The 24587-nt window shown below is 38.7% G+C and overlaps 1 protein-coding gene across 2 annotated transcripts in view; it reads left to right on the top strand.

The window, feature by feature from the left end:
- The window catches only part of MAP3K19 (mitogen-activated protein kinase kinase kinase 19), a 71525-nt gene that overhangs the window by 21995 nt on the left and 24943 nt on the right, over positions 1–24587 (top strand). For both annotated transcript variants that reach the window (XM_045479590.1, XM_045479588.1), the window contains exons 5-9: positions 6712–6900; positions 9382–9536; positions 11716–11831; positions 13863–13978; positions 22454–22550. In XM_045479590.1, coding sequence (XP_045335546.1) covers positions 6712–6900; positions 9382–9536; positions 11716–11831; positions 13863–13978; positions 22454–22550 — 673 coding nt within the window. The remainder of the gene's footprint in view (positions 1–6711; positions 6901–9381; positions 9537–11715; positions 11832–13862; positions 13979–22453; positions 22551–24587) is intronic.

Here is a 24587-nt window from a genome sequence, read left to right as displayed (position 1 = left end):
TTTTCCCAAGGGACTAGGCAGGATGGTGACTTGGGAATCTGCATCTAAGAGACCCATAAAAGTTTGAGTCTCTCCTTTCCCACTGTTCATCAACATAGTCATGTCAGTGGCTATAGCCTTCAGGCCCCTTTGAAGACTGGGTATCCTTGGCCCCACTTATAATGATCTTTATCTTTAAAGCAGTTGAGGTTGAGGTACAGGGGGAGGGAGGGATTAGGAACATGGTGAAAGAGAATGGCTCCAGACCAATAAGCAAAGCATATTTATTTTTGGTTTCCAGAAGCATTGAAGCTTCTTCTTGTTCAACAAAATGAACTTATAATGTTTTTCCTCCATACCAAGCGCTCTATCAGGTGGCAAGGTCATTATTACTGACACCATCGATTTCAGCCTCAGGGATCCCTTGACTCAGTGGCCATAGGCACATTACTTTCTTACTGGAGCTTCAGGGTTTGTACCCTTTGGTTGACTCAGGCTGGGTTTTCATAGCAGGGCCTTTTTTTTTTTTCTTTTAAGGATTCTACCTTAATCTGAATCATTTGATAATCCTTTGTCATGATAACATCTTTAAATTTTTACTTGGTTTTAACATAAGGAATAGGAGAGTTTTCCAGGGCAGTAGGGCTAATTACAAAAATTTGCTAGTGAGGCACCTGGGTGGCTCAGTTGGTTGAGCATCAGACTTTGGCTCAGGTCATGATCTCTCATTTCATGAGTTTGAGCCCTGCATCTGTCTCGCTGCTGTCAGCTCAGAGTCCACTTTAGATTTTCTATTTCCCTCTCTCTCTGCCTCTCCCTTACTCATTCTCTTTCTCTCTCTCTCAAGAATAAATAAGGCTTAAATTAAAAAAAAAAAAAAAAGGAAATAAAAAAAGAAAAGAAAAAGAACTTTACTTAAAAAAATTTGTTAGATTTCTTTGTGTTATTTTCTGTCTTACCATTGGGTCATCTTCAACAGTATTATAATCCAATCCAGGGCATAAGAACCTGAACACTAGTTCTGTGGTTTATCATGGGAATTCGTCCACTCAAGGAAATCTCCCCAGGAGGTCTAAAGCTCCCTTACAGTGGCTGAAACCCACTGCAAAAAATTCTGAGACCTCACTATCATCATTAAATGGATCTAAGGTTGTCAGCAGGAAGGACTGAGCTGTTAAGATAATGAATATCACTCTTCCTTAACAAGCATAATGCATCTCAATACCCATATCCCAAATGAATGAGCCAAAGTTCCAAGTTTGCCTGGTTTTTGCCCATATCAGTCATGAATTTTCCTTCTTTCCAGCCCAGAAAAGATATGCATCTCTGTAACTGTTGTCTGAAAGGAAGTAGAACCTTCTGCCCACCCAGGACAAATCTTAGTATTATTTGTTATAGTGACATGGTCGTGAGGCTGACTGCCACATTGGTGAGGAAGATAACACCCATAGAAAAATCATCAAAAACCAGGAAGCAGTTGTTTTTTAACTTATTTCCTGGCACTTAGCCTTTAACTGCCTCCCAATTCCTTAAACGGGCATTAATAGTCAATAAAATGGAGGATCATTTATTACCTAATTGACCATACAATTTGGTCAATGTATTTGCTACCACTTTCCATGAACTTTCTTTAAATCTCATTAATTACCCCCCACGAAGCCCTCGTTCTTCTTCTGTCATTCCTATCTCTTTCAGAATCATCTCATTTTTTTGCAAAAATTAGGAACTGTGAAGTGTCTGAGATTTTTCCTTACTTGCTACCTAATAAGTTAGCCTACCACAGTTCCAGAGTCTGGCAGAAGACATGAGACTCCTGGGTCAGAAAAATGACAGTTTACTATTCACAATAGTAATGATAGTAGTATCAGCATTTGCTTCAGTTCTCTGAGCCCCAGTTTCTACAGGGCAGTATGAAGAGGTGATACCTATACATACAATGGGTTGAATTATAAGAGAGGAAACCTGAGCTTAGGAAACCTAGGAAAGTAAGCATGTTTTCCCAATGCTCCAGGAAGAGACATTATCTCTACCTTGCAAAGTCACTCACTATACAAACATCTTTGAAAACATAGTCTAGGGGCACCTGGGTGGCTCAGTCAGTTGGATGTCCGACTTTGGCTCAGGTCATGATCTCATGGTTCATGAGTTCAAGCCCTGCATCAGGCTCTCCACTCTTAGCACAGAGCCTGCTTCAGATCCTCTGTCTCCCTCTTTCTCTGCCCCTCCCCTGCTCACTCTTTCAGAAATAAATAAAAATTTAGAAAAAAAATTTTAAATATGGTCTAGAGCAAAGGCAGTCAGTGCCTCTCTTCACAAGACCTACAAAAACACAAGTTCCCGGAGTTTCTGGAGAATTGTTTTTATTTTTCTCTCTCTTTTTTTAATGTTTATTTATTTTTGAGAGAGAGAGAGAGAGAGAGCGGGAGAAGGGGAGGGGCAGAGAGCAAGGGAGACACAGAATTCGAAGCAGGCTCCAGGCTCTGAGCTGTCAGCACAGAGCCCCATGTGGGGCTTAAACCCACAAACTGTGAGATCATGACCTGAGCCCAAGTCAGACGCTTAACCGACTGAGCCACCCAGGCACCCCATTTCTTTTTTTAATGTTTATTTATTTTGAGAGAGAGAGAGGGAGAGAGAAAGAATCCCAAGCAGGCTCCACACTGTCAGCACAGAGGCGGACATGGGGCTGTCTCACAAACTGAGAGATAATGACCTGAGCTGAAATCTAGAATCAGACACTTAATCTACTGAGCCACACAGGTGCCCTTGGAGAATTCTCTTTCAACAGCCCCTATAAAGAGTGCTCCTTTGGTTGATTCTCACTGCCTCCACTTTCTCACCTCTTAAGACTATTGCAGTTGGGCATTGTTCCCTACTACTCCACTGAAACTGCTCTTGCCAACATGCCCTATAATGTCCTTTGTTACCTATCAGGTCTTAGCGACTTTAAACACGAATTTTTCATGAAATGCTTTCTTCCATTAGCTTCTTCCTGTATTTTCACCTCACCTCCCAGGCAGTATCTCTCTAGTCTCATTATGGATTCTTTTTTTTTTTTCATCCATTAAATATTGGTGTTGCCTAATATTGTGGGGATAGCTCTTAGTTCTGTACCTCAGCCCACATCTCTCACCTGGATTCCTCTGTGTGTGTGTATAGTATATATACACTGTATACATAGACATAGACATATACATATATGATCTAGATCTAGATCTGTTTGTGTATATATATGGTATATTGAGCTTCCAACCATATATCTCCATTTACATGTCATGTCAAAGACCTCAAACACAGTGTGTCCTCATTGTCTTCTTTGTCTTTATCCCCAAATCTAATTCTTCTGAGGAGTGCCAGCATCAGTGCTTTCCATTTTATTAAATAGCCTCACCATCTATTTATCTTAAATTGTTCATTCACTCATTCCTTAAACATTTATTCATGTGATAAGATCTCCTGCAATGTTGGACTTACATTCTATTGAAGGTGAAACACAACAAATAAGGAAACAAAAAGCGCTTAGTTAAATTACAAATTACTCTTAGTTCTTTAAAGTAACCAGTAGAGTGAATCATCTTTTGATAAGGTGGCTGGGAAAATCCCCACTGAGGTGGTTACATTTATGCTAAGTAAAATAATGATGAATGATGACATTGGAAGAGCAGTTGGGGGAGAGGGAATAACAGAGATAACCCTTTTGGTTAGGAAGAAGCTTGCATATTAAGGCAAAAAATGTGACTAGAACTTGCAGAGGAAGGAGGAAGAGTGGCATAAGATGAGGCTGGAAAGGAAGGCCAGGCACAGATCCTGCAGGGCCACAAAGGCATGCAGAGGGATTTTTAAAAACTGCTTTATTGAGATATAATTCACATGTCATACAATTCACCCATTTAAAGTGTGGAATCCATTGGTTTTTAATATAATCACATTAATGTGCAATCATCTCCACAGTCAATTTTAAAACATTTTGATCATCCCCAAAAGAACTCTATACCTCCCTGCCCCCCCCCAAAAGAAGCCCTGTCCCTTCAGCTATCACTTTCTATCTTTCCTCCCTTTCCCTGCTATAGCCCTTAAACAACTACTAATCTACTTTCTGTCTCTGTAGATTTTCCTGTTCTGGACTTTCATATAAACAGAATCATATAATATATGATCTTTTGTGATTGCTTCTTTTACTTAGCATACTGTTTTCAAGGTTCATGTTGCAGCATGCATCAGTATTTCATTCCTTTTTATAGCTGAATAATATTCTATTATATGGGTATACTATATTTTATTTATTCATTTGTCCATTGATGGAAATTTGGGTTGTTTCCATGTTTTGGTTACTATGAATAATGCTGCCAGTGATCATATATTTTAATTTCTCTTTCATTCCACTCCTAGAGTTCCTAGAAGTGGAGTTACTGAATCATATGGAAACTGTATGTTTAATCATTTGAGGAAATCCCAGAATGGTTTTTAAAAATTTTTTTAAATACTTATTTTTGAGAGAGGGAGAGGGCGAGAGAGAGAAAGAGGGAGGGTGAGGGGCAGAGAAAGAGAGAGGGAGACAAGAATCTGAAGCAGGCTCCAGGCTCCATGCTTTCAGCACAGAGCCCAACGCAGGGCTCAAACTCCCAAACCGCAAGATCGTGACCTGAACCAAAGTTAGACACTTAACCAACTGAGCCACCCAGGTGTCCCCAGAATGTTTTTTAAAGTGGTTGTACCATTTACAGCAGTGTATATGTGTTCTGATTTCTTCACATCCTCGTAACACTTACAGTTATCTAACTTTTTTATTCTATTGTAATGAGTTTCAGACAAAGGTATTTGGAAATGGAGAGACTTATTAGAAGGTCATTGCATTGTTTCAGGCAACAGATCGTGGTGGCCCTGTCTGCAGTGACAGTAGGAAAGATAGACAAAAATGGACTGAAGTAAAACACCTGAGAGTTATCTTGATTTCTGACTCACCATCAACACCAACATCTAATTAGCCCTACCTCCTAAGTGTTCATGGATTATACCCTCAGTCACTCCATTTCTACTGACTGATTCAGTAGAATCAATCTATTTCCCTGATTCAGTAGCCATTTTCTCTCCATGAAGCTACTGTAGCAATCTCATTGGTCTCCCAACTTCTACCCTTCTCCACAGTAATTTTTTTGAAATGCCGATCTCATCATGTCATCTCTCTGTTTAAAATCTTTCACTGGAGATACAACTATATTCCTGAATGGAGTTGGTAAAGCCTTTTAGGATTTAGCTACTGTTGACCTTTCCACCACATTTCCTTACCCTCCTTCCCCCATCCTGAGCTCCAGCTATGCCTAATTCCTTCCAGAGCTTTAAATGTTATTTGTTCTTTTGCCCTCTGTATTAGTCATCTTGGGCTGTCCATAGCAAACATACCATAGCTGAGTAGCTTAAACAATGGAAATTAGGTGGTTTTTTTTTTTAAGTAGGCTTCATACCTGGCATGGAGCCCAACATGGGGCTTGAACTTACAACCTGGAGGGAGATCAAGAGTTAGATGCTTAACTGACTGAGCCAGTCAGTTGACTGTGGAACCTTAGTTCCACGATAGAAATTATTTTTTTCATAGTTCTGGTAACTGGGAAGTCCAATATCAAGATTCTGGCCAATTTGGTTTCTAGTGAGAACTTTTTTGCTGACTTGTAGAAGGCTACCTTCTCTCTGTGTCCTCACTTGGCAGAGAGAGAGAGAGAACAAGTTCTCTTGTGTGACACTAATCCTATCAGATCAGGGCCCCATCTTTACAATCTCATTTAACCTTAATTACTTCCCAGAGGCCCCCTCTCCAAATACAGTCACATTGGAGGTTAAGGCTTCAACATATGAATTTTGAGGAGAAACGATTCAGTCCATAGCATCCACAGTACTTTGTTTATCCTATATCCTTTGCTTGAAGCAATCTTTCCCCCAGTCTTTGCCTGGTTAACTGCATCTCTGATCCCTTGGTTCTCAGCTTAGACAAAATTTTCTCCAAGAAGTCTTCTTGGACTTAAACTGTCCCAAGACAGCTTAATACACTTCTTCTAAGTACACCCTCAGCCTTCTATATTTACCCTGTCAATGCATTAACACACTGTGTTGCAATTGTCTTTTTATCTGTCTTTTTTCCTCACTAGTTTGTAAATGCCTTCAAGGCTGGTCCCTGCCTTCTTCATTGTTGAAGTCTCAGCACCAAGGACAGTTCTTGACCAATGCTAATCACTCAATCCTATTTGTTGAATAAATTATACATTCAATATTTTGAATAGCATTTATTTGCTCCCTAGAAATGCTTGTGGAAATACTTGCAACATTCAAGGATCTATGTCTAAATTTAGGGGTTTTATATTCCAAGTTGTAGGTGATACTAGTAGGACTTTGATGCTTTCTGTGGGTTTAACATAAAATACTCACAGACGTCTAGTTTTAAGACAAAGATAGTATCCCCAAAGGTTACCTGGCTGCCTTAGCTGGTAAAGAATGTGACTCTTGATCTCAAGGTTGTAAAGATTGAGCCCCACGTTGGTTATACAGGTTATTTAAAAATAAAATCTTTAAAAAAAAAAGGCAAATAGCAGTCAGCTGCATCAAAATCAATTCTTCATTTTTATGCTCCTCTTATTCTGTTTTTCTGTATCATGAATCAAAGTCATGTCTAAGTTTTCTGCATAGCCCTGAAGATACTTTTTGCACTCAAAGATGCTACATAAGAATGTTGTGCTGTTGCAGGTTGTTGAATTTCTTCTGGAAAAGGGAGCAGATATCACCCTTTGTAATTACAGCAATCAAACTGCGGTTCATGTGGCTAATTGCCACATCCAAAGACAACTCTTGGCTATCAATGGAATCCAGGCTCCCCAAATGCAACTTCTACAAACTTCATGGCAAGGTGATCTTGAACAACTTCAACACTTGCTGGTCAGTTATATTGATGTTTGCTTCTGCCTTTGTGTAGGTAGGTGGGTGGGTAAGTGATATGAAAGGCATAGACTACATATGACTCATTTTAAAGAAAAATGAGTTCTTTTCAAATGCAGTCCCAGAAAGTTTCAGGCAGAAAATAGAAAGAAACAAGATCAAATAGGACATTAGGGTGGAAAACAGGATAATAAAAGAACACAACAGCAGGCTATTTCTACCTTCCTCCAGCTGGATGCTAGAAGAAGTCACATAGCACCCATGGGAAATAATATGCTCCCAGGATGCCCCCCAGAGAACTGCTGTCAACTTGCTTAGAGGAGTTCCCTTGACATCATTGCCTATTGTACAATTGCTGTTTAGATCCCTTTGGACCAGCTGCACTTATTATCTTTAGCCTGAAAAAGGAATCAGAGAGCTTATGCTTTGCATAATATTTAGTTGTAACTAAAGGAGTTAAAAGGATATGTTTTTAAAATGCCTTCTTCCCAAGTTATTGATTTTCTTATTTAGATTTTCTACCCATAGATACTCTTTCCTGAAGTAACTTACAAAACCATATGCATAAGCAAGGACTCTAATTGTTGGTGACCAGCAACTGTCTATTCTTGGTATTTACCTTCAGAGATACTGTCAGATCACATGACCTTCCAACTGAAAGAAAATCAATTGCTGCTAGGAAACAGTTTCTTCCATTCCCTTATGGTCAAGACACAAACAGATAAAGAAAAAGTGAACAATATTCTGGTCACCTAGAGTTCAAGGGGATCTACAACAAAATCCAAAGAACTCCTTAAATACTTTTGTTGTACTAAGCAATAGTCTAAAATTGTCGTAAACCATGACTAAAGCTTAGAAATTTTTTAGGAGTGCCTGGGTGGCTCAGTCAGTTAAGCGTCTGACTTCAACTCAGGTCATGATCTCATGGCTCGTGAATTTGAGCCCCGCATTGGGCTCTGTGCTGACAGCTCAGAGCCTGGAGCCTACTTCAGATTCTATATCTCCTTCTGTCTCTTCCCCTCACACTCTCTCTCTGTCTCTCAAAAATAAATGAACATTGAAAAAAAAATTTTTTTAAGAAATTTTTTGAAAGACAATAAATTTTATTTTAATGGTATTCATAATGGTTGTTATAATCCAATATCTGTTTTCATAACCACATTTTCATCCATAAAGATTAGCAGCCACATTTTAAGAAACTGGTGTCTGTACCTGAATCCAAAGTTTAATAAGCAGGTGCTGAATTAATGTGCTATTGCAAGACTACTCTCAGTTCAAACCTTTCATGTTGGTGCTAGCTAATAATAAACAGTGATATAAGAGGTGACTTCTTTTCAGAGACTGAAAAAAAATTAATTAATTCCCATAGCACCCCTCTGAGGTAATATCATTATCTCTAGTTTGTCCCTAGAGAAACTGAGGTAGAAACACAAGACTATACTGACATGGCATAAAGTGAAATAGAGATGGAAAGTAGCAAATTATTTTGGTAAATAAAATAAACAATTTGGATAATTTGGCCTTACAGTGGTTTTTCAGTTCTGAATTATCCAAATTAAGTTTTACTTTCATTAAAACAACGAATATCATCTGTATATCCACCTGCATTTGACTATATGTGTATATATGTGTGTGTGTGTGTGTGTGTGTGTGTGTGTGTGTGTATACATACATACACACACACACACACACACACACACACACACACACCTGCCTTATTTTTGTAACTCATTCATTCATTCCAGAAATGATTACTGAGCATGTGTCAAACACTCTGCTCAGTGCTTTTCATATTCTATCACCAATCATCAAAACAACCCTACAAAGAAGACATTGTTATTCCTACTCTAGAGCTGAGGACTCTGAAGGTCAGTGAGTAGGATTGCTGGATTTTACAAACAAACATACAGAACACGTGGTTAAATTTGAATTTCAGATAAATACCAAATAAATTTTTTAGTATTACTGTGCCGCCAGTGAAAATTATTGTTTAACTGGATATCCTTTATTTTAACAGGGTGATCTTGTCAAGTGCCCTTGATATAATCCTATCAGGGAGGTTAAATAATCAGCTTAAGGAGGTAAAATTCAAACCCGGGTCTGTCTCTCAGGCCTGTGTTCTTTCAATTCATCAGCTCCTCATCAATATAGATATTGAGAAAGAATGTGTTGAAGCTGGGGTGACTGGATGGCTCAGTCAGTTAAGCATCTGACTCTTGATCTTGGCTCAGGTCATGATCTCATGCTTTGTGAGCCAGAGCCCCATATCAGGCTCTGTGATGACAGCATGGAGCCTGCTTGGGATTCTGTCTTTTGCTCTCTCTCCCCTTCCCCCACCTCAAAAATAAATAAATAAACTTAAAACAACAACAGAAAAAGAATGTGTTGAAGTTAAAATGAGAATTTGGCTAAGCAAGGAAAATGCAAAGATTAGTATAAATAGTAAAAACATAATAAAAATAAAGCTTCATGTTTTCAAAGGCATCTGAAGAGTTCCTGGATATAAATTTCCCAAACCAACATGGCTTGACCCCTCTGATGCTGGCTGTGAGGGATGTGGATCTGTTTGAGAGTCTTGATATGTTAACAGTCTACAGACCTGTGGAGGTTCTGTCTGAGCTCCTCAGGCATCATGCGTGAGTATGAGTGGTCAGTTGGCACCAGTGGAAGAGAGTCTATGTCATTGTTATTGTCAGAAGTCACTTGTAAACTTAGAGACATGCAACTCTGGACCTCAGGGTTGTTAAGTTCAAGCCCCACATTGGGTGTAGAAATTGCTTCATAATAAAATCTTTAAAAATTTTTATATATCGAATGCAAATTCATGTTCATAAAAGGGACTTCAGCAGTTGCAAAGTAATGTGCAAATGTTAGATGTTGCTATCTATTATTTTTATGATATCGACTATTTGTTTTATTTGTGTAAATACTCTTGGTACTTATGAAGAATATCAAATAATAACTCTTCTTTTTTTTTTTTTAGAATGTCAGATAATCCTTGAGTGTGTAGCTCCTTACCCCCAACATGTTACTAATTATTTCAGAAAGTATTGTCAATTATCAAAAGCAATTTATAATACTGATTTCTAATTATCTAAAAATTACTGTATGCCAGCATGTTCTTTTAGGGGAAGGGGAAGTAAACAATTGACTTTAAAAAAAAATCAGTAGGTTAATAAGCAGTTTTTCATGTTAGAATTGCAGTTTCCTAATGCTATTACCTAGATATCTTATCATCCAATAAGAACAGATGGGCAGCTCTTTCTCAGAATTTCATATGAATTTTGTTTTGGAAAGAAAAAAAAAGTAGAAGGGAGCTTCAAGAACAAAAGCATAGTCAAGAACACGAGCTATTGTAAAAGGACCAGTTACTATAATAGGATAAAGATGGAAGTTTGAAGCTACTTTAGACTTTAGTGTTAAGAAACAACTAAAGAGATTGTTTAACATGGAGAGTACCGGACAGCACCCCAGAGATGGTGTTCAGTAGGCCTGGAGTGGGGTCCAGAATATAGGAAATCAAAAAGTGCCACATTGAGAAACACTAATCAAGGCAAATGAGCAAACTGAAGTCCCAAGGAGTTAAGTGACTTGCTTAAGGCCACTTATCAAGGCAGAGGCAGTCCCCTGATTCTTGGTCCTATCCTACTTCTTTTGAATCACGACCTTTGATGGAGAAAAGCTCATAAGGGGTTATTTTTTCAGAGGATAAAACATTTCCCAGTCCAATAGCAATAAAAAGATTCAAATTCAAAGCTGTTAGGTTGGAGACCATGCTCAGCCTGTTCTGTGTCCCAGAATGTGACTAGTGCAGCAAGTGTAATCATTATTTCCCACAGCATAATCTGCCAATAGGGCTGTTACTATTGGCCCTTTGAATCTCTCTGAGCTGTTATCTATCTAATCCTCAGATTCAGTGCAACATGGAGAGGATATTTGTGCTATTGCAAGGAGCCCTGAGATTAGCCGGTCAGGCTTAACAATCACAGGGCAAGGTGAAGAAAGATGAAGAGATCATGCAGAGGGACTTTATGACAAGTTCACTCCACTCAACCAAGAGCCTGTGAAATAAGCATATCAGCTTAGTTTTCTTTCTTTCTTTCTTTTTTTTTTTTTTTACATTTTTAAAAATGTTTTAATTTATTTTTGAGAGAGAGAAAGAGAGAGAGAGAGCGAGCGCGTGAGTAGGGGAGGGGCAGAGAGAGAGGGAGACACAGAATCTGAAGCAGGCTCCAGGCTCTGAGCTGTCAGCACAGAGCCCAATGCGGGGCTCAAACACGTGAACTGCGAGATCATGACCTGAGCCGAAGTTGGACTCTTAACGACTGAGCCACCCAGGTGCCCCCAGCTTACTTTTCAAGAGAGATTCTATTCTATTCTACAGTTTTGACTGGCAAAAAGGCTAGCTGCTAGCATTAGAAAAAAAAAAAACTATCAAGAAAGCAAGCTTAACTCATTGGAAAGAAAAAGCTAAGCAAGTCAGCTATTTGTAATAAGACAACAGCTTATCAAGATGTTTTGATCCTTACTTGATTTACTCATCATTAAAGAATTATGAAAAGTTTTATCCAAAGTTTGACATTTTCTGCAAATATTGGAATACTTTTAGGACGGAGTGGGAATAAGATATACAGAATATTCCTTTAATTTAAAATCTTGAAAAATTATCACTTTCTATCCCATACACTTTAAAATCATTCTTGTTAGCCCCAAAGCACATGATTACTTTTGTTTATTTGATGTCAATGTTTTTCTTCTCATATTTTTTCAATAGATTTAACTAAATAATTTTTATGTTAATTCTATTCTTCCTAGAGATCCTAAACTCTGTGATTTTAGTGGAAAATCAGCAATACATTATGTGTCGCAAATACATAGTTTTAGGAAACAGCAGTTATTGGACATTCTAATGAACTCTATGCCAAAACCAGGTAAATACTTCTATTCCACTTTCAAAAGCTCCCCAACTATAAAAGCCTTATTAGAACTCTTTCTTCTACATGTGTTTGATGGATTCATTTAAAGAAATCAACAACTATTTATTGATCAGTGACTATATACAAGGTCCAAGGCTAGGTACCCTTAAGGGTTGTAAAGAAATCTAAAACATTGTCCAAACTCCTGAAAGTGTTCAATAGGGTAAGGGACACATCACATAAGTCAGTAGAGAAAGTGCTTGTTGTGAGCTTGAAAGAGGAGAAGGGACTTACCATGTTCCTTAAATGCTGGGTAAGATTTGGAAGGAAGAGAACAAGAGAGGCGGTTTGATATAGGTGGAAAAAAAAGACAGAAACAGCCACAGAGAAAAGTGAAAGAAAGAAAGTACCACTGAGCAATATGTGACCTTGTGAAAGCTGCTTGACTTTATGGTCTGATTGGCTTTTATTCAAAACTTCTAGGCAGGGAACAAGGCTGTTCCCAGGAAGGTTTCATGAAAGCGGTAAGATTCAATCTGGTCCTCGAAAAACAGTGGGATTTAATTTTGTGGAGCAGAGGCATCATGCTGTAAATGAGCCTCACTTATAGGGGCAAATAAGAGACTAGAAATTAAATACATAAAGAAACTGGGTCCATTGAATACTCACTAAATGAAGGTTTTTTTTTCCCCCAATAAAACAGAGTCACTAAAGAATTTTAAGCCAGGGAATGATGAAAACCATGTTTTAGGAAATTTAAGCTGTTGTTATTGTGAAGAATGGATTCAAAGGAAGAGACTCATGGCAGGGAGCTCTATTAAGAAACTATAGAAGTGCCTGTGTGTGGTGACAGGAACCAGGAAGAGTCCTGGGCTTGGTGTGGGAGTGTGCCTGACAGGTGCTGAGTGTGGTGAGCCTAAGAGCTATTGTGAAAGAAGAATTCACATAACTTAGTGATGTAAAGCTGAGAGAGACAAAAGTTGAGAGAGTTGAGTTAAATATGATTCCAAAGTTTCAGCCCTGGGAAGTGAGGAGATGGAAATGCAATCAATAAAATAGAAGACCACTCTGGTTTGGTGAGGATATAGAAGGCAATGGGTTCTAAAGCATTGTATTTGGATGGAACCTTGGGACTTGCAAGTAGCGATTTTCTGTTGGACAGGCCTGTGTGAAGGGGTGGGTTGATATGTTAGTTTGGGAGTTCACTACAAAAAAGAGACTGTGAGGACCTGGAGTAGGTAAGATCCCTGGCGGATTGAGGATGGTGGGAGAACTGCAAGGGGTCAAGCCAAGGAGGTGTACCCACAGTTAGAGGGTGGTATGTACACAGGGACTCAGGGCGCTGAGAGAGAGAGGAGGGGATTGGGAGAAAGTTACAAGAAGCAAGGAGAGGGAAACAATGTCAAATTGGAAAAGAGATTACAAAGCAGATGTGGCAAGGAAGTGAGAAGTTTCAGTGATGAGATAGAGGCAGGAAATAGATTGCAGAGCGGAAATATGGTGAAGAAATAGACGATCTGAGTAGAGATAATCTTGTGCAATTTTGTATCAGTTACAAAATAAATGGAAAAGCCACTGGAAGAGAAAGACGTTTTCATCGAAGAGCCCATGCTTATTTTGAAGAAGTCATGATAGCAGGAGGGGGATGATATGAGAGAGCACTGTCCCTTGGGAACTAACTGGGAGTTCATGGGTGCTCAGAACTCTGCCAATTTAATGTGACTTCTGCTACACAGAAAATGTGCCATGTCTTTGGTAACTATAGAGCAAATGTAATTTCCAGCCCATTGTTAGGGGTTTCACTTGGCAGCTTTGCCCAACTTAAAAACAAAAACAAAAACACATCCATTCTGTGGACTCTTGTTATCCTCACTCACATCCTTCCCTGTGAAAAGTATTGCCTAAAGCTTCATCAGGATCCCAGACCACTATTTTAGGAAAATCTTTGACAGAATGGAACCAGTCTTAGAACATAGAGCTAGATCTTCTGACGAAATTGATGGAGATAAGTCTTATCAAAACACATTATTCTGTTTCTTTTGGCAGAAAGACATGCTGAATCATTGCTTGATATTTGTCATGATACTAACTCTTCTCCAACTGATAGGATGACAGTTACTACAAACCAAAATATAATCTTGCAAAGTATCAGCAGCAGTGAGGTAAGATGTTCTCTTTAAAGAAACTAACAACAAGGGGCACCTGGGTGGCTCAATCTCTTAAGTGTTGGACTTTTGGTTTCGGCTCAGGTCACGCGAGTTTGAGCCCTGTGTTGGGCTCTGCACTGACAGTGAGGAGCCTGCTTGAGATTCCCTCTCTCTCTTCCTCTCTCTCTGCCCTTTCCCTGCTCACTTTCTCTCTCAAAATAAATATATAAACTTATATAAAAAAAGAAACTAACAAAAAATGGATAACCTACTCCATCTACTACCTCATGTGTGTTGAATATTTTACAGCAATCATATATCACAATTTATTTCTAAATGTAATCATAAGGTAATTAAAAGCAAAATTAATAAGGCAGTGCTCCACAAGTTTAATCTCAGAGCTGTAATTAGCTAGTCAGCTCAGAGTCTCCTGTGTTTTGTGTGTATGTATCTAATACCACAGAATATTGTTGCAGTTGAACCGATACTAAATAATAAAATGCAGCTTGTGTTTATGTGTGTTCATGTGGAAAAGGAGAAGATCACTCATCTGATCATGTCAAATCCATCACAGGGTACCACAAAGAAGGTGCCTCCTCTTGGCCCTGGTCACCCCCGGCCCCCCACCATGATGAACGACTCCACATGAAGTCCCTCACAGTACAGTAACCGTACTAGTAACAAACAGTGTAATCCATAGAAAACTATGGACCAATACCCAAGATATACAACAAACTGGTAACATGGTAACAATTGTTGCCTATAGGGAGAGAATTGGAGAGGACTCTGTGCTGTGTATTCATTTGTACCTTTTGAATTTTTACAAAAATTAACACAGCCCAGACAGGTAAAAGTATTGCTGCTCTATATTTTGTTGGTAAGAAAACAATATGGCCACAAATTATATATTTTACAAAGTTAATGAGGTGTGGACTATAATATAATAAATAATGAGGACTTTTGGAGATGGTAAATATTTTTGAGTCCTTTTCTCCTTCCAAAAATCATCCCAAAACAACAAAGAAAAACAAAAATTTAATTTAAAAAACCTTTTGTATTTTGAAATAATTACAGATTCACAGGAACTTATAAAAATAGTACATAGAAGTCCTGTGTAACCTTCACCAGCTTCCCCAAAAGGGAACTATTATCGTAACTCTAGCAGGTTGTCAAAACTGGGAAATTGACACTGACACATTATAATTAACTAAGCTACATACCTTGCTGGGATTTCACTAGTATTTGCATGCATTGTTTTTTCTGTTTGCGCATGTGTCTGAGTGTACTGTTCTTTGACGTTTATCCCTTGAATCACCACAGTCAAGATACAGAGTTGTTCTGTCACCCCAAGGGAATCCCTTCCTACTGCCCTCTTAATAGCCACACCCTCCTCCATCCTTAACGCCTGGCAACCACTGATCTGTTACCCATCTCCATAATTTTGTCATTTTGAGAATGTCATATAAAAGGAATTCTCATATGTATAAACTTTTGAAATTGGTTTTTCTACTCAGCATAATGCTTTTGAGATAGATCCAAGTTGTATCAAGTTTTTTTTTGCATTGCTAAGGAGTATTCTATGGCACAGGTGTTTACAGTTTACTTAACTATTCACCTGTTGAGAGACATTTAGGGTTGTTTCCAGTTCTGGGCTATTATATACAAAGCTACTATGAGCAATTGTGTACAGATTTCTATATAAACATACGTTTTCATTTCTCTAGGATACATGTCCAGGAATCCAAATACTGGATCATATGGCAAATGTATGTTTAACCCTTTTAAAAACTGCCAGTTTTCCAGAGTGGCTCTATCATTTTATATTCCCATCAGCAATGAAGAGAGATCCAGTATCTCTGTATCCTGGCCATCATTTGGCAGTGTCAGTATTTTTTATTTTAACCATTTTAGTAGAAGTATGGTGGTATCTCATTGTGGTTTTAATTTCCATTTCCCTAATGACTGATGTTGAACATCATTTTTCTATGGGTTTATTCCCCATCAGCATGAATTGTTCAAATTTTTAATCTATTTTCTGATTGGATTGTTTGTTTTCTTACAGTTGGGTTTAAAGAATCCCTTATATATTCTGGATATGTCATTTGCAAATATTTTCTACTAGTTAATAGAAGAACTGGCTTGTTATTTTCACCTTTGTAACAGGTCTTTCACTGAATAGAAGTTTTTCTTATTTAGTTAGTTGGTTCGTTAGTTAGTTAGAGCACATGCAAGAGAGAGGCAGAGAGAGGAGAGAGAGAATCCCAAGCAGGCTCCATGCTGATAGCACAGTGCCCAGCACTGGCCTTGATCTCACGAACTGTGAGATCATGACCTGAGCTGAAATCAAGAGCAGAATGCTCAACTGACTGAGCCACCCAGGCACCCCCCAAAGCTTTTCATTTTGATGAAAACCAATTTATCTATTTTTTATGGGTCTTAATTCTTACATCATGTCTAAGAATTCTTTTACTTGATCTGGGTCCTGGTTTCACAATTATGTTCAGTTTATAAACATTCATGAATCTATGCACTTTCTGAAAGTATGCTACACTTAAATTGAAAGTAATGGTGGGGCATCTGGGAGGCTCAATTGATTAAGCGTCAAGCATCATGCTCTTGATTTTGGCTTAGGTCATGATCTCATGGTTGTGAGATTGAGGCCCACATCTGAGCTCTGTGCTGGGCATGGAGCCTGCTCAAGATTCTCTTTCTGGGGCGCCTGGGTGGCTCAGTTGGTTGGGCGTCCAACTCTTGGTTTCTGCTCAGGTCGTGATCTCACAGTTCATGAGTTCGAGCCCTGTGTTGAACCCTGTGCTGAGGATTCAGAGCCTGGAGCCTGCTTCGGAATCTATGTCTCCCTCTCCCTGCCCTTCCCCTGCTCATTCTCTGTCTCTCTCTTTCTCTCAAAAATAAAGAAACATTTAAAAAATTAAAAAAAAAAAAAAAACTCCTCTCGGGCATGAGATGGGATGGGGTAGAATGGAAATGTTTATTTTTAATACTATTATTACTATTTTTTAATATTAAACAATAGCATATTTCATACTGTTTGAATATTTTTCTTTTACAACTTTTTTAAACAGGCTAAAACCAAAAACCAAACCACAGTTGCATTAGTACACTGGTTCTCAACAGAGAGTCCCCAGGGGACATTTGGCAACATTAGGAGACATTTTTGGTGTTACAGCTGGGTGGAGGTGCTACTGGCATCTAGTGGGTAGAGGTCAGGGATGCTGCTAAACATCCTAGAGGGCACAGGACAGCCCCACAATGATGAATTATCCAGCCCCAAATGCCATAGGTGGTGAGGCTGAGAAACCCTGCTACGCAGCAGGTTTTGTCACAACCGTAAAGGCTGTGTTGTTTTTGGTTACTAATATTACATAGTAATTGAAATAAAATACCTAGAGATCAGTCTTTAAAGTGACCGTCATGTGACTCCTGGGTGGCTCAGTCCATCAAGCGTCTGACTCTTGGTTTTGGCTCAGGTCATGATCTCATAGTACTTGAAATCGAGCCCCAAGTCTGGCTCTTTGCTGACACACAGAGCCTGCTTGGAATTCTTTCTCTCTTCCTCTCTCTGCCTCTCCCCCACTCGTATTCTTTCTCTCTCTCTCTCTCTCTCTCTCTCTCTCTCTCTCTCTCTCTCAAAGTAAACAAATAAACTAAAAAAAAAAGTGACTGGGGTGCCTGGGTGGCTCAGTTGGTTAAGCGTCCAACTTCAGCTCAGGTCATGATCTCACAGTTCATGGGTTCGAACCCCACGTTGGGCTCTGTGCTGACAGCTCAGAACCTGGAGCCTGCTTCCGATTTGTGTCTCCTTCTCTGTCCCTCCCCTGCTCACACTCTGTCTCTCTCTGTCTCTCAAAGGTGAATAAATGTTAAAAAAAATTTTTTTAAGTGACTGTTATGCATTAGAAATTGCTAAACAAAAACACATTTGCTTTTCGTTTTTTGTGGCATATTTAAGTAATTCTCTTTTGTAAAAGGACTAAACATCCCTTTATATTAGTACATTTTTTTCATGCAATTTAAAAACTTTTGTTGAACCTCACTCTATATTTTTGTTATTATGGTTGAAATAACTTTGAACTCATTTCTGAGGGAGAAATAGACTCCGACTATTGAACTTGTCTTTTCATCTCTAGTGCTTTCTCTAAGGTTTAAATTGTAAAACCCAAGGTCATCCTTCACTTCTTTTCTTTAAATGAAAGCTTGCTTTTCTTTTTGGTGGTCTGCAATAGGTTTTCATAGTTTACAAATATAAGCAGCTGCCTTGACTGTAGGAGTGCCTCTGAGAGACTTTACAGCCTCTCCCAATCACAGTACTTGAAATTGAGTCTCCTTTCATGTAAAGAGACTCTTCCTTCCAAATTTAATTATGTATGATTTCTATGCCTCTTTTCTGTATGTTTGAGATTCTGTTGTTTGCTGATTAGAATGCTATACTTTTTCTAGTCTATTGTCACCTCCTGCATCATTGTCAGTGGCTTATGAAATCCATTTATACTGGGGGTGTGCTATTCTAATATTTTCTCTTCTTCACTCATGACTGAGTGTCATTATTTCAATTGTCCTTGTGGCACCCAAGTACATCTTAAAGTCTTTCATATTTAGCATTCTAAAATAAATTAGAGAATCCAAAGCTGTTTCTGTTTTAGAGTCTTCGTTTCCATGATAAGCCTTCAAAACATATATTATTCCCTACATCCTTTTGGGTTTGTGTGATGTTTGCGGTTTTTCAGTTTATTCTATGGAAGAAATTTTTGTCAGATGCTAGCAGGTATCACATACCTTTTATTTTTTCCCATGCAAAACTTATAAATTAGGTTTCAGTATCCTTTCTCTTAATTTTGCTTACCGTTATTGATTCTTTTCTTTCTGATTCTTTTTGGGATTCTTTGTTTTGAACTTTCCATGGTTGCAAGAAAGCAGAGGGGTTAAGAGCTCTGGAACCAGACTTCAGAGTTTGGGTGTATATCCTGACTTTGCCACTGGCTAACCTCTCTGGGCCTCATGTGTAAAAAGAAAACAATAATTCCTACCTTCAGTTGGTGTGAGGATTAAATTATTTAATATATATAAGTTGCATAGAGGAGTGTCTGACCCTACATGTGTAGATGCTAGTCATCAAAATGGATTTTTGTTGGTAGGTGCGCCCACACTCTGCGTCTTTCAGCTTTCCTAAAGGACCAACTAATAAATGAACTGAGCAGTTGAGACTGATCACAGCTCATTAATCAACATAGACACCTGACATGAGAGCCAGTTGTGTGTGTGTGTGTGTGTGTGTGTGTGTGTTTGTGTGTGTGTGTGTATTTTTTAATGTTTATTTATTTTTGAGAGAGACAGAGCACAAGTGGGTGAGGGGCAGAGAAAGTGGGAGATGCAGAATCTGAGGGAGGCTCCAGACTGTCAGCTGTCAGCACAGAGCCCAATGCAGGGCTCGAACTCATGAGCCGTGAAATTACAACCTGAGCCAAAATCAGACACTTAACTGACTGAGCCACCCAGACACCCCCCAGTTATATATTAACACTGCCACATGAAGGCTGCTATTTGCCAAAGTTTATCATAAAAATTTAATTGAATATCTGTAATTATATGAAATGGTAGGAATATATTTTGAGGTCTTGTAAGAGTGTTCCCAGACTAAGGATCTGAACAAGACTATATCTATTAAAAGGAAAAATTCAGTGGTCAATAAACATGTGAAACTGTCTCCAAACTTTTCTACTGATCACAATGTGCACATTCAAACAACAAGATGACCACTTCCATAAATTACAGTACTAAAAATGAAAAGTGATGATAATTGATAAATCGAGGAGAAGATGTAGTGAAACACGTTCATGAACTGCTGGTAGAGTGTAAGCATTAAGTGGAAACTTGACTTTTAAAGTAGTATGTGTAAAACAACTTAAAAATGTTCATATTCTCTGGATCAATAATTCAATATCTAGAAACCTACTCTAAAGAAATAATAAAAATTTGGGTATTAATTGCATGGGTGTCCACAGCACTATGTGTAATAATGAAGAATTAAAAACTGACTAATAAGCATTATGGGGCTTATATTGTAAGACTCATGGGGTTTACTAAACATTGTTGTGACCCTCTGATAGATACTTGTTGAGAGAAAGAATTTATAATTACATTAAAATGATGTTTACTTAGTAAATTGCTATGTAATTTGTACTTGCCTTAAGTGAAAAGGCTGGACAAAATAAGATGTGATGCAACTGTATTTTTAAATACTTAGGAAAAAGATGAAATATTATTTCTATGTTAATCGTGTTTGTTTTTTTATTTGTAAGATGACAGATTTTTTTCCTACTGCATTTAAAAATTATTATTTATTTATTTTGAGAGAGAGAGAGCGAGAGAGCGAGCGAGCACTATTGGGAGAGAGACAGAGGCAGAGGGAGAGAGAGAATCCCAAGCAGGCTCCATGCTGTCAGCACAGAGCCAGACACAGGGCTTGATCTTGGACGCCCAACCGACTGAGCCACCCAGGCACCACTCTAGTGCATTTTAAAAATGCTTTTTTGTATTTCTATATAATCTAAAAAGAGAACACCCCCCCAACCATTGTAATTGCATGGAAAGGAGATGAAATTTGCCACACAGTGACAGAATTTTTGAAATGCAGAAAAGAGCAAGCAGTGAAATTCACAACAGTCTAGTATTAGTATTAGGGTGAACCAGCCCCCATCTCTTTTTTGCCACTGACAACCAGGATGGTCTGAGACAGGGTACCTCCTTTGCCAGGAAATAGAAAATGCTTTATTACAAAAAAAAAAAAAATTTTTAAGAGAGAGAGAGTGCAAGTGGGGAAGAGGGGCAGAGGGGGAGAGAGAGAGAGAGAGAGAGAGAGAGAGAGAGAGAGAGAGATTGGGAGAGAGAATCTTAAGCAGGCTCCATGTTCAGTGCAGAGCCCAACGCTAGGCTTTATCCCACAACCCTGGGATCATGACCTAAGCCAAAATCAAGAGTCAGACATTCAACTGACTGAGCCACCCAGGAACCTAATAAAATGCTTTTAAAAGGGCACCTGGGTGGCTTAAAAAGTGGCATCAGACTCTTGATCTTCATCTCAGTCATGAGTTCACATCTCACTTTGGGCTCCGCACTAGGCATGGAGCCTACTTAGAAAAAAAAAAAAAGTTTTAAAAAGCAGGTACTGCTGCTATGTAAAAGGTAGGACTATAAAGTTATTACAGTTGAATACCTAAAATTTTTAAAAAAAAATTTTAATGTTTATTTCTTTTTGAGAGAGAGAGAGAGAGACAGAGCATGAGCAAGGGAGGGGCTGAGAGAGAGGGATACACAGAATCAGAAACAGGCTCCAGGCTCTGAGCCATCAGCACAGAGCCTGACACGGGGCTCAAACTCATGAACTGTGAGATCATGACCTGAGCCGAAGTCAGACGCTTAACATATTGAGCCACCCAGGTGCCCCTGAATACCTAAAATATTTTAATGGCAGCGTAAATAAAGGATTGTATTTTGATTGTTTTCTGTGATAATTAAAATGAACAAAGTGGAAAACTTCCCAAGCTTGATTGGGAATGAAAGAATGAAATATCAGAATGATAGACTTCCCACCTGTGTGACAGGCATCTGAGCCTAGGGCAAAGACTTTATCCAACAGTTCTCTTAAATAGTGGTAATAGATAACAGATCATAGAAACCAGAGAGCTAATTGTAACTTCTGGGTTATGATGGAGTATTTTAACTACTATTTGCATCTGTCGCTGTTTGATACATTAAATAGGGCAAAATCACCAGCGGCAACAACTTCTAATGAAGGAACCTGTCAACAACAATGAAATCTAATAAGAAAACACTTATTTAGAGAGCAGTACTTTTCATAAATCAGGTTGGTTTTCTACCATGTTTTTTAAGCATAATGATTATTTTCTAGAGGATAAAAAGGAAGTTTTTCCTTCCTTGAGAGGTTATGTGCCATGATTAGATCAGAAAGATGTCATAGTGAAAACTTTAATAAGCCTTGCTGCCTCCTTTCAGTCCAGAGTTATATCTGTAGCTTCCATATGGGGCAGGGATTTCCATCCTCACCAATTGTGAATGATGCCCCAGGGAGGCATTATGGAAAAGACCACATTCATTTGGGGTTTTTCACTGCTGTGGCCAAAGGATTCTCTCCAGTTACCCACCCAGATGGAATTTGTGGCAGCTTAGCAGCCTGGACACTGACATGATAAAAAAGTGTAAAATACTGAATTTCTATGTGTCTATGTGGTTTTAGCTTTGATCTTCATTCTCAGTTATACAGTTAATCATGTCCACATCTGTCTGGGCCTGGTGCTCCAGGAGCAGATACTTTTCCCATTATTTTAGTTCTAAATACTTTCTCTAATTTAAAAGGAATCCATGGTATGAAACTTTAGCTTAGGAAAATCGATATTCACTTTGTCAGCAAAGTAGTATGTTGAATAACTGAGTTACTCTTTCCTGATACTGCAGGAGTTTGACCAAGACGAGGATTGCAGTCATTCCATATTGCTTAGTGAAGGAGGGGATCCAAGTGGTGATGGACAAGATTGGCAACCCAGGACAGAAGGTATCTGGCTTCTGTCCTTGATGCGTTCACAAAGTTAACATTGATTATTTGGATTCCTGCCACCACCTCAATTTCAGTAGTGCTTGGTGCAGAACCTTGAAAACAGCACAAGGGAAAGAGGACCCACTCATCATCCTATCCTTTGGTTCTTATCTCAATCAGCACGTCTTGGCAACTTGCTGGCCCAAATGGCTGTCTCTCTTATGTGTCTCTCTTGATTCCACCCTGCTCCAGCTCAGCCAGCCATTCTCTGCCTCTTTCCTTTTTCTCTGACAACATCTTTCCCTCCGTTTTTTGCCTCTCAGAATCTTCTATCGGCTCCAGGGATCTGTTCTCTTCCAGAATCAAGCATTTCTCCATCAGCTGTTATCCCAAAGCTCCTTTCTTCAGGGAAAGATGGGAGACTGAACAAGGCACTAAAGCCCCAAGTCTCAGTCCTTTATTCTATGAGTATATAAGTCTGGAATTTTTCCAGAACAACACCCATTCCAAATATGTTATCCTGTCATATCCTTAAGAGCCTTTGCATTTAACAGACCACAAGGTATTTGCAGATTCTCCCCTCAGAAAATAGTCTCGACAGCAATCACAATGATCTGTCATCTACTCACCTATAAACTTCTTTTTATTCATTTAAAAAAATTGGTTAAAATATTTGTTTTTGAGAGAGAGATAGAGAGACCGTGAGTGGGGAGTGTCAGAAAGAGAGGGAGACACAGAATCTGAAGCAGGCTCCAGGCTCTGAGCTGCTACCAACTGCGAGATCATGACCTGAGCCAAAGTTGGATGCTTAACCGACTGAGCCACCCAGGCGTCCCTAAACTTCATAAATTAAATGTTCATTAGCACTGTTCCAATTTCTCTCTGGCAGTTTTCTGACTTCCATTTCTAAACCCCGGGGAGGTTGTCCTCTTGGATGTCTTTTCTTCCGCAACCCCGTCAACCTCCCCGAACACTGCTTTGCTGTCCGAGCCACTGTCTCCTTTGTCGCCTTATGTGATGCTGCCCTCTCCTGGGGAGTTCCTGCCTCTCTCAAACTCACTTGGAATCTCCTTTCTCCAGGCCGAGAGCAGAGAATAATTTAGTAACATTTGAAATAATTAACACCACGAAACCTGAAACATCTAATTAAAATTTAAAAATCCTGGCCTCCTTCCAAACACTCCTCGTGGTCTGACTTCGACTTTCAGACATTTCAGAGCAGAGTTCTAGGAACAGTTGTGTCCGAAGCACCTTCCAAGAGGTTAAATAATTTCTTTATTCTACTCAGTTTGGAGATGACTTGCTGTTAATTCTTTTTACATGATTTATAATGTTTTATAATTGAAGGTTTTTGTATAGGAGCCATAGCATTTATGTAGCATCTCCACTAAGCTCTTGCCTAAAATTTGAGCTTTAATAACTTGGGATACAAACTGGAAAGAAACAATTATGTGTCTGTTTAATTTTCTTCTCATAGTTCATGGTCTTTATTAGTTATTCTTAAGTCACAAGTGTGAAATAAAAACATCTGGGGCACTATTGTGCACTGTATTCATCTTAAGTATCAATAAATCTCTTTAAACCCCATTTACACATTTCTAACGTACTTGAAGTTGTTAATGTTTAAATGCTTGCACACTTTATAAAAACTTTATGTATATGCCATATGAGTATCTATTCTGTTGCAGACATACACATTTGTTTAATTTATCTCTGTTCACTGTATTCTATTCAAAAGGGAGCATCAATAAGATATATATAATGTTTGGATCACACCCACGGACTTTAACAACTAAGTATTCCTGCTGTACGCATTGGCTTAATTATAGGCTTTTATAGATGATAATTTGTAAAATACAATTTATGGCCCCCTAAAAATCCTTCATCCTTTTCCTTAGTGTAAAAATCTAGCACTCCTCACTCAGCTGTTTTCCTAGAACGATGATCAGATGCAAACGTTGTAGACTGCATTGAGCATGTAAAGTTACTCTTTTCATAAATGGATAAGAACCTATATACGAAAATTACTGGGCTTAAAAGAATTTTTTAACGCAG

Source organism: Leopardus geoffroyi, chromosome C1 (genome assembly GCF_018350155.1).
Source record: "Leopardus geoffroyi isolate Oge1 chromosome C1, O.geoffroyi_Oge1_pat1.0, whole genome shotgun sequence".
NCBI lineage: Eukaryota > Metazoa > Chordata > Mammalia > Carnivora > Felidae > Leopardus > Leopardus geoffroyi.
The sequence above is the reverse complement of the archived record's forward strand: the minus strand, read 5'-3'. Positions and strand labels throughout refer to the sequence as shown.